The sequence below is a fragment of the Pteropus alecto genome, unplaced genomic scaffold (genome assembly GCF_000325575.1).
Source record: "Pteropus alecto unplaced genomic scaffold, ASM32557v1 scaffold121, whole genome shotgun sequence".
In the NCBI taxonomy this organism is placed as follows: domain Eukaryota; kingdom Metazoa; phylum Chordata; class Mammalia; order Chiroptera; family Pteropodidae; genus Pteropus; species Pteropus alecto.
In genome coordinates, this window is record NW_006434369.1 from 13,022,037 (window position 1) to 13,032,978 (window position 10,942).

The 10,942-nt window shown below is 44.1% G+C and overlaps 1 protein-coding gene across 1 annotated transcript in view; it reads right to left on the bottom strand.

Annotated features, from left to right (window-relative positions):
- BMP6 (bone morphogenetic protein 6) overlaps positions 1-10,942 on the bottom strand; it is a gene marked incomplete at its 5' end in the record, with an annotated part of 137,500 nt that overhangs the window by 4,344 nt on the left and 122,214 nt on the right. Inside the window, one exon of the mRNA XM_025044913.1 lies at positions 10,644-10,841. Within this exon, the coding sequence (XP_024900681.1) occupies positions 10,644-10,841 (198 nt within the window). The remainder of the gene's footprint in view (positions 1-10,643; positions 10,842-10,942) is intronic.

A 10,942-nucleotide genomic window follows, 5' to 3' on the forward strand; every position in this document is an offset into this window, starting at 1 on the left:
CTGAAAATAACCTCAACAAAAAGAATCAACCACACAAAGAAATTAAGTATCCTGAGAGGAGAGTTGTAGTACAAGACAGAGAAAATACAGAAACCCAGGGACTGCAGGCAAGAGTAGTTTCTGAGTGAGATTACAAAAAAGAATATCTAAAATAATGGAAGAAATAAAATAAGGAATAGAAATCCTAAATTAAGAACATTACGGGAAACGAACATTAAAAAAAAACAAAAAACAAAAAAACAGGTGAATTTGAAACAGACCAAATAAAAATTCATAAAAATAATAATCACTGAAAATAACAACAAAATGGATGGGTTAAACATCAGATTAGATAATAACTGAAGAGAGAATTAAAGAACTGAACAATATATTTGAAGAAACTTTCCAAAATACAGCCCAGAGTCAAATGACCAGAAAATGAGACTACCTGTAAAGAGATACAGAAGATAGAATGGAAAGACCAATGTTATTTCTAATAGGAATCTCTGAAGAGACTAATGGGGGGAGAAATAATAGTTGAAGACGTAAATGTCTGCAAATTTTCTAGAGCTGAAGAAAGGCAAACATCTTTATATTGAAAAGGTACAATGAATCCCAAGCAGAGTAAATAAATTCCTGTGTAGCCACATCTAGTGAAACTGTAGTATATCGAATACATAGAGAAATTCTTAAAAGCACCCCTGAGAAAAAAATTACCTACAATTGAACATAAAGCAGATTGATAGCAAACTTCTTAACAACATAATATATAACATAAACAAATATATCAAAAACTATGCCATCAGTGTAGAATTCCATACCCAACTGTAGTAGACATTTATTGTTTCAGCTATTTAGCTTCCAGGACTACTTCTTGTTTGGGGGAATTCCTAGATAGGTGGGAATCAAGGTCCCATTTCCCATGACAGTTAGCTATTGTCTTTGTCCCCTACTAGCTAGAGTACAGGCTCATGACTTCATTAAAGACAATCTGATGACCCCACTCTTGAAAGAGTCACTCAAGGGGGAAACTAAGAATGGGAAAGCTTGGTAGCAAATGTTCAGGGTAACAGCCCCAGTGGTAGCATTCAAGCCACATTGTATTGGGGACCAGGTCCAAGCTGGGCCTTGATTCTGAGTTTGGTTCTCCAATCTTGTTGCAAGGTCATTTCCCTGATACCCTAAAGTATTTCTAAGTCAATTAATTAGAGTCTGTTTCTATTCTATGTAATCAAGAGTCCTGGGTAGCTAAATTATTATTCATAACTAGAGCATAGGGAGCACAAGGTGGAGTAGGGTTGGTGAGCCCATCTCTCTGTTAAGGTATCTTTTAAGCAGAGACCTGAAAGAACTTTGGCAGAGAGACATAAGTCTATCTGGGGGATGAATAATCTGTACAGTAGAATGACAAATGCAAAGGCCCTGAGGAAGTAACCTGCTTGGCAGATTCCAGGAAGAGTCTGATGGAGGCTGCTCCATGTTTACTAAAAACCCGTATACTCTATCTATCCCCTGGGCACACAGCTATCTGACATTTCCCACTGCAGGTAGGTGTGGTCGTGTGCTTGAGTTCTGCCCATGAATATGGGGGGAAGGGAGGTTTGCTGCTCCCAAACCTGGCCCTTCAAAACTTACCTGCAGCCTTCCACTTGCTCATTCCTCCCTTGCTAGCTGCATGCAAGGGCCAATTTTCTGAAGACTCCAAGGCTCTGATCTCCCTGCACTCTTGAAGATATCCTGGGTTAGGTAAGTTATCAGCGGTCCCCAACCTTTCTGGAACCATGGACCGGTGCTCCTATGAGAATCTAACGCCTAATGATCTGAGGTGGAGCTGAGGTGGTGATGCTAGTGCTGGACAGTGGCTGCAAATACAAAGCTTTGCTCACTTGCCTGCCACTCACCTCCTGCTGTGTGGCCTGGTTCCTAAGAGGCCGCAGACTAATACCAGTCCACAGCCTGGGGGTTGGGGACCCCTGAGTTATTTGATCCCCCAACTTATGGTCTCAATCTGGAATTTTCCCTGCCCAACCTCATTTGGACTGTGTCCCCCAAAGTAAACTTCCTCCCAAATGTTTTCTCCGTGCTGGAGACCAAGATTTCCCCAAAATCCAACTTGGAATTCTTGGCCATTTGAAAAGCAGAGATTTCTTGGACAGCTTTCCTTCCCAGGTTGGTGGACATGGGCAGTATGATATAACAAAGAATATATCTGGTTTTTGTCCTGGTTCCTGGCACAGACCTACAAAAACCATGGAATTTCCTAAGTGATAATTCTAACTGAGTCCCTAGATAGTCTCACAATGGGGCTGGTCACAAGAAAGACCAACCACGTGATTAGAGGGTTGGAACTTTAGGCAAGCCTGACCTCCATGGAGGGAGACTTGAAGTTGAGTTCAATCACATGGCCAATAATTTAATAAATCATCCATAGTAATGAGCCCCATATGAAAACTCTGGACACTGAGGCTCAGTGGAACTTTGCCAACAATGTGGGTTGACAAACATTGGTGTGCTGGGAGAGCAAACTGCCCAGGTTTCACAAGGAGAGGACATGGAAGTTCTATGTCCACGCCCCTTTCCTGCCAGACCTCGCCCTGTGAATCTCTTCCATGTTGCTGTTTCTCATCTGCATCCTTTATAATAAAACTGTAATCATAAGCATAGTGCTTTCCTGAGTTCTGTGAGTTGTTCTAGTGAATTATATAACCTGAGGGGGGCTGGTCATGGGAAACCCTGAATTTGTAGCCAAGTCAGACATAACTTCAGGTGGGCTGGGGACCCCATTTGTAGCTGGCATCTGAAGTGAAGGCAGTCTTGTTGGGGACTATGTCCTTGAATTTGTGGGGTCTGGGCTAACTCCAGATGGTTAGTGTCAGGGCTGAATTTGATCATAGGACACCTAGTTGGTGTTAGAACACAGAAGACAGAGACAACTTCTATATGTCTGACATGTACTTTCACCGACAGTTCTATCTGTGAACCTCTTGCTAATTTGACTCTGAATGCTCAACAAAGAGAACTTTCTCTGCAAAAACAGCTATTTCTTTTAGAGCTAGACACTGGCATTTTTGTTAAGATCAAGGCCAGAGAGAGCAAAGGGAGGAATTCGGCTCTCCTGTTTTTCTTCCTACGGACACTTTCAGGCCACACTTAAGTTTCTTTATAACTCCATGTTAAGTGCTGGCAAAGAATATATAAATATTTTTGAAGGTCTAAGCTCCTCAAAATACTTATGTCTGCTGCTCAGGGGCTGGTATTCTTGGTTTTGCAGTGGAATTACACTGCCATGCATCGTTTTGTTTTGGTTTTTTAGAGATTGACAGATTGCAAAAAATATACCCCCAACCCCTTGATATTTGCTTAGATGATTGGTCTGGATAGAGCCAATGAAAATTTATACAGTTAAAATTGAACAGGCACAGACCACTCCAGTGGGAGAAAGAAGGCAACACAGCTTTGTCCAAATGGGCTCATTAATCAAAGGCCAGACAGAGAAAAGAAGCCATTTTAAATGGAGACTTAAGTTGGTTTCATCTCAACTTAAGGGGCAAGTGGGAACCATTACACAGGAAGCTTCAGAGGTTCTACCCTGGAGGAAGGGAAGTAACTTTAAAGGTCCAAGACAGATTTGCCTGGCTGCCTCCTGTGCGAAGGTCCTTCAGCAGAACCTCCACGCTCTCTATTGGAAAAGGTACAGTGACTACTGACCAGAGATAGGCACAGTCCCCTTTTGGAAAGAGGGGCAAGTAGAACAGAGCTGGGGAGAGAGGGCCAGGCTGCAATGCCCAAAGCATGTTCTTTATTAAATCTCTATTCTTCTAATACTTTGCTAAGGAGGTGTGCATCTCATCTAGGCCTTCTGGATGATTAAACCAGTGGTACAGGAACACACAGCAGTATCATGTTCATTGCCAATGGCCAAACCGATGACCAATATCTTCAATTTTCCACTGTGATTGGTGACAAGAGGGGTCAGGGTAGTCCAGTCAGTCATTTTTCTTGGAATGAAGTGTCAACTCCATCAGTGCCTGTGGCATTACTCTTCCAAACTCCAAGTGTGTCTTTATTATTTATGATTCTGGGTTACCTAGGGGCCAGGTACACCTGGGAGGTGTTGGGAGGCCAGTGCGAAATGAGCTGTATGGAGGCGCATTTTCCTGGAGTCCAGCTGATGGCAGGAGGGTATGACAATCAAGCACCTTGTCCTTATACTTCAGACACAACTTAATTCCCACACCAGAGAGCCCTGCTTGGAGGGTGGGGATGTGGGGATAAGTCACATCTGGGTGAGCCACTAGGGTCAATGCTGCAGTTTCTACAACACAGAGTTCTCTACTGACCCCCTGTCTTCATCTTTATTCTCATCTTCCCACCCCTCCCAGGTCCCTTTGTCCCTCTTCTGTTTCATCTGTATGTTCCACGCAGGCTATAGCTGAACTCCTACTGTCTTCTTGGTTCTCGATGGGAGTTCTTTCTTCTCAGCTGCTGGGCCATGGCCCCAACACTCACTTTCATTGGTGACAGCCTCTACTTCCTGACCTTATGTTCCATTCTTCCCTATGATGGCTGAGGGGTGTTTCACCAACAGAAGAAAACTGACAGGGGGGCTGGCTGGGCCCATGTGACAGTGGGAGCCACCGCATGAACCCCACTCAGCCCAAGATAAACAGGACCCTGCAGGGAGCATTTCTCTCATTTAGTGCAGGGAGGATCGGGTGCTCTGACCTTGCTGTGAGCAGCCAGCTGGCCGGCCACTTCCTCACAGCATCCTTGTCCCTAGAGGCTGTGTACACTGCACTTTTGTTCTACTACAAACACGAGGGTCACATCCCACATCTGGGTTTGTTCCATCCAGCATTCCTTGTATCTAGTCCTCCTGAAAAGCCACACACACAGTAAAATGCAAAGGAGCCATGTGCTAGGAGATCTTGGATCCTACTGTTGGTTGATTTCTAAAGCCGAATTGCTATGTGCAGTGAAAGGCAGGCTTCCCTTGCACAGATTCTCAGGGGAGTAAGTCCTGGAAGGGAAAGGCACAGCAATGATACTGACTTGCAGGGCAGACAACATGCAGGGAGGCTGCACGACCACCATCATGCCTAGTCAGGGCCAAGTAGCTAACCTGGGGGCCCCTGGGAGGTGGCTGCACCTGAGTCACAGCAACCTAAGCCCGGACCAGGTCTCAGGGATCTGGGCAGCTCACCCACTTTCCTTTCCAAACCCCCCACCCCCAAAAAGAGCAGGAGAGAGAAACAACAGGGAAGACATGGAGAGAGAAAAGCAAAAAAGACACTAAGTCGGAGCATCCATCCAAAACCAGGTGAGTTGGCAGGTGGTGCTTCTCAGGCTGGGGATTCTACAGAGGAGCTACTTGGGCCTGGCGGGGCACGTCAGCTGCATGCAGTTGTCCCTGCACAGCAGGCTACATACTCAGCCAGGATAATGCCTGTGTGGCAGGAGTTGGGGACAGTGACATGTTTCACGCTGCATTTCCTGGCTTTTCTGAGCTCAGGCTACAGAGTCTTCCCAGAGAAAACTTGTTTTTTAGAGCAAATGATTCACTACTCTTATTTCCTTTCTCTCCTAGAATGACAAGAGGAAGGATAACGAGCAGTTGTTAAAATGACACCTCTGTCTTCAGTGGTCTGGCCAGTTCTTTCCATATCTCTAAGTCTTATCTGCTCGTCTTATCTAAAACAAGTCTCTGGCTCCCACATACCCCACAGAATCAACACAGCCATTGAGAACAGGCTGGAAGAAGCCCAGCTCCTGTGCCACTGACACGACAGGATGCAAGGGGACCACACTGGGATCTTGATTTCTGATGTCAATAATCCAATAAAGTGTTTATTGGAGAGGAGACAGCTTAAGTTTCAAAGTCTAGATTTTGTTTACAACCTGGATGGTTAGCACGAGAGGAACAGAGAGGTCTTATTCTTCTGTTGCTCCAGGATTTCAAGATCTCATAAGGCTCCATTTAATCTGGGTGGGACTTTGGCTTCCTCTCAGGCCTTGTCTTGATTATAAAAGAATATGAACTAAGTATCTTGAAAACAGACAAAGGCTTCCCTTGAAGACTGAACTTTAAAACTTCCTGTGCTCCAAACACCCGTTCCCCTGTCACTTTCTAGACTGAATCTTCTAGCTTCAGGACACTCTTAGGAGCTGGTGGTTGGGCAATTACTCAGGCACCTGGTAGCACCTGTTTAGGTCTTGTTATTATTGCCTTTTAACATTGCTTCCATTAGCACATTCACAAGGATGAACCTAGGGATGGGGCAGAAGGTAACTTTCCAGTCTGTTTCACTCCTTGCTAACCTTTATCCTAAAGGCACTTAATGGCAAACGAGAGTCAAGTATAAATATGGCGTTTGAAACATTTCTAACTTTCAAATCACTGATGCCATACATGTCCTCTATAGCTGTGGAGAATTAAGACTTGGTGTCACTTAGAAAGCCCTGAACAAGCCTTTGCTTCTTGACTGAGACATCTGGAAGCCAAGCTGCAGGCCCTAAAAATTTAAGATCGAAATGACATATTAAAATACCCAACTTCTTTGAAGAACTATAAACAGTCCTCTCAGCTTTGGCACACCAAAACATGGACACCTGCCAGGAACTAAAAGGCCAAAGACACATGGATTGGTGAGAATGAGACCACTAGTCTGTGGAGTTCCCTGAAATCTATAGCAAAAGATTTCATAGTCATAATAAAGTACCCAAACCATTGTTTTGCAAGTGATGAATTCTGGTTACCATTCTCATCTTGGAAGCATACTGAATGATCCCAACTGGAAGTTCAAGGGACAGAAGATATGAACTATTAACAAGAAGGTCAATAGTATGTCTAAAGGTACCAGAGCCACATTCCTCTCCCCGCAAGTTCCTTAAAAATACATTTTTAGGTGGATTGGAAAAAGATGGAAAGAGAACTGACCATAGGAAATACTAACAGGTAGCATTTGAAGAACTCATTCCAAAGGACAGACAGGGTCTTGAGAAGTTGCTGGTTCATAGACAGTTGGCAGAGCTGAGTGGTGACAACATAAACATCAAGGATGAAAGAAGCCTAAAAGTCATCTAATCCAATTTTACATGAATTGTTAAAAGTGGCAGAAAATGTCTCAAAACTATCATCTGACAAAAGAAAGAGCAATTCTAATTCATAGTGTCAGCAGCCAGCTGGTTGACATGGCAGAACACCTCAAACTCACCAGCTGACCTGAAATCGCAGTAACTACCCACTCCCTAAAGACATCTTGGGGAGATCCTGGGAAATTAGCTAGATCAATATTAGAACTGTCACATGGAACCATTCCTCAAGGCCATTCGTTCACAGCCCTCATAATGGATTGGCCAGGTGCTATCACAGTCCCCGAGAAGACAAAACAATGGACCCCAAGAAAAAAAATAATATAAAAGAGGCTAAATGGCAGCAAGTAGAAAGAGAGTACCAGATAAAAGCTAAAGACTGCAGGGGCAGGATGTTCCAAGACCAGTAGGTTGGTAGAAATGGAGGCTGAAAAAGAATTGACAGATGCCCTAGAATTCCCAATGGGCTGCACAGCATGGCTTGGACCAAGACTAGTAAAACACATGTAAAAACGATAAATGATACTGTCCAGATGATATCCGAGCCCACTGGAGAAGTATAGCGCAGCCAACATCCATCATTCATGTGGAGCAGACGGCTGCAGAGAAGCAAGGGAAAGTGAAAACCATCCAGGGAGACTTCAGTCCAAACCCACTGTTTGGTGCAAGTATTTGGAAAGTCCAGCTTAAAGGCCAAGTACAGATGTTAGAGCAGATTTGGGTGGGTGGTGAGGAGGAGGTGGCCGGGGCTCTTGGCCTTTCCCTTGTTGTGGACTGCTCCTGCCGTCACAGGCAGGAGCAGTCCACAGTTCCAAAAATAGCCGTACATTTCCCTGCCATATTTCACCCTGATGACAGGCAATTTGATGAATTATGTTAACTTCTTTACCCAGATGCAGGACAGTCTCTAGTGGGCTTCTCCTGGTGGTGGTTTCAGTGGAGAAATATTAATTCCCTGGGAGCACACTGTGGAAGAAGGGGGGCAGCAGAGGCAAAGTAATTTCTTCCTTCAACCTTCCGCAAGATTCACAAGGGGAAAGGCCTGCCTGGAGTCACACCAGAGGCCACAACTTTCTGTCTCTACAGCATCTGCCTGTTTCACAAAGGCTCAGCAACATCTGGCCCCACAGCAGCCTGGAAAGCAAGCACAAGCTGGACAGCCCATTTCTTGGAGTAGCAGGCCATCTTTCTGGAAATCCCTTTTCCAAGAGCAATCTCTTCCTCTGCATGTCCACTCTCATTAATGGCAAGGATAAATAAGGAAGAAAGAGCCAAATATATAACATAGCATTTCAGTGGGCCTAACATGAGCAATTTCTCAGACCAGCGTGAGCAGATCTTTGAAGACAGTGAGAGGCAACGAGGATCCTTCGTAGTAATACTTTCTTTGGTGTCAGGATCTTTACATAGGTGAGGCTAGAGGTATTTGTAATGAACTCTTTTGCCTTAGTACTGCTGACAGGAGCAAAGCAAACTTGAAAATACTGGGTTGGGAGGTAGGGAGTGGGAAGACCAAGAAAAAGCAGATATACTTGATTCTTATTATGAATTAGATCAATTTCCATATTCATATTTAATTTAAGCTCATCAAATTGGAAAAAAAAGTTGAAAGAAACTTTAAAAAGAATATTTGGGTGACACTGCTAAAACCAAAATCAGAGCCAACATGTTTTCTCAATTAAAAAAAAAAAAAAATCCAAGTGTGTATTGGGGAGGGGCGGGAGAGGGATGTTGAATAAATCAAGTGAAATTTTAATTTTAAAAGCAATCAGCATTTCGAGAGCTGCCTGCATGTCTGAGGTCCTAGGACCAAACTGACCACAGTTCATTAATGAATTGAAGCCTACCATTGGCAGACCTACCCCACCATCATGCCCTGAGGAAAACGCTGAGATTATTAACTCTATTCAGCAGGCTTCCTCTGAAATGAATAAAGGAAAGCAATCATTTCTTCTTTTTTTTTTAAACCCCAACCCCGACCGTTTCTAGTGGTAAACACAGGAACACCCACGCTGTGCAGTGCTTCCAAGAAACACCAAGATGACAAGAAGCAAAATGTCATATCACACTGGGTGGTGGATCCTCAAGTTCCACATCCAAGTTACTGGTAAAAGAAATGGCTTATTAAGTCTGAACCTAAACTGAAGACACTTCTTCTGTCCTTCCCCGACCCCCAAATTGGTACTTAGGGAAGTTGCAAAAACTCTTTCTGACCACCGAAGATGGTATTTTTCAATAGTCATCTGAAACAATTAATGCATCTTCCAAAAGTAGTCTACATGCTTTCCAAGGATGCTAACATATGCCCTGACAACCTACTTTCAACATTTGGATGCAACTAATCTTTGAGCACTATTTTGAGCCAGATCAAATGCTTCTCATTTAATGCCAGCAAATCTACCAAGTATTAATCATCCCCACTGAACAGATGAGTAAACTGAAGCTCAAATGGATTAGATTTGTCCAAAGTCACAGAGTAGTAACAAAGAGAAGCAAGTTCTCTGACTGAAAATCTCACAGCAGATCTTCAACTTCATGCTGGATTCCTGGGCTCTTTAAACAGCCAAAGAAAACTCAGAACTTGCAAGTACTGGCCTTAAGTAAGACACACCTGGGTTTAAATTCCATACTTACAAGCTATGTTAGCTGGAACACCTGTTCTTCCTTCATGTTTTGATGAGTGATCTTCCATGCCACTTTTTAAAAAGGCACAGCGTGGGAGGAAACATTTCTGAAGAACTAGTGAATTGAGAGTCAAGCAGTGGGAGCTGTTTTCTTTCTCCTGCCCTCTGAACCTGTCTGTTCGGGTAGAATGGGGCTGACCCTATTACCTAGCTCCAGGGGTGAACACATGGCCCCAGCTGGCTTTCTGCTAAAGCAACCATGAAAGAGAAGCTCTCCTTCTGAAGTTGAGATTGCCAACAGTGATAAAATCCTGGAACTATTGGTTGCCTTCTTTACTACCATGTAGAGACAGTCTTTCTGAGAATGCCACCAACAAAGGAAAGAAGAAAAAGAGAAAGAAAGATTCTCAGTATCATCTGAGCCCACGCAGGCAACCGTTGCCTAAAGCTGGAACCCTTGAACTTCCAAGTTAAATGGACAAATAAAATCTATCACAGAGGGTTGTTTGAGCTGACTTTCCATCACTTCCAGCCAAGAACACTGACAAATACAAGTCCATAATACAAATGTATGAAGTTTGTTTGTACATCACAACCTCCCAGGGATAATACAACTAGAAGAAAATCCAGGTGCTCTCAGGACATTTATATGAATGAAAAAAGAGTTGGAGAAATCTTACCAAACAGAAGCATGCTTTTCTGAAGGAAAAAAAAAACACTCAGGATGTCTTCAGCCCGCAGACTCCATCTTTGGGTAACAAGTGTCCCCCTCTGATGGCCCTAGGAACCCATCTAGATAATTGGTGACTATGATGAGGCACATGTAGGCCTTTGTATTTGCTGTGCAGATGCTGTGCACAAACTGAAACTATCCGCACATCCTTTGTTCTCACTGAGGCCTGAGAGCCAACAAGGCTTCTTGGAAAAACAGGCTTTACCCAAACCTACCTGAAGCACTGGAGACCCGGGATACGTCCTGCGACTGGGTAGAGCGATTGCGACTCTGCTGTCGGCGCCGACCTGTGGCTGATCTCGTTGTGCGCACGTGGACCTCACTCACCTTGAAGAAGGCCACCATGAAAGGCTGCTTGTCATAAGGGCCATCTCTGCCCACCAGGCCTGCAGCTCGGGGGTTGATACTGAGTCCTTAAATGCAAACCAAAGCACACCTTTCTTTATTCCACGGAAACTTCTTGTAGCAAGCAACATAACTGATCCTTCCTGGCCTCCCAGGGGCTAATCATAAT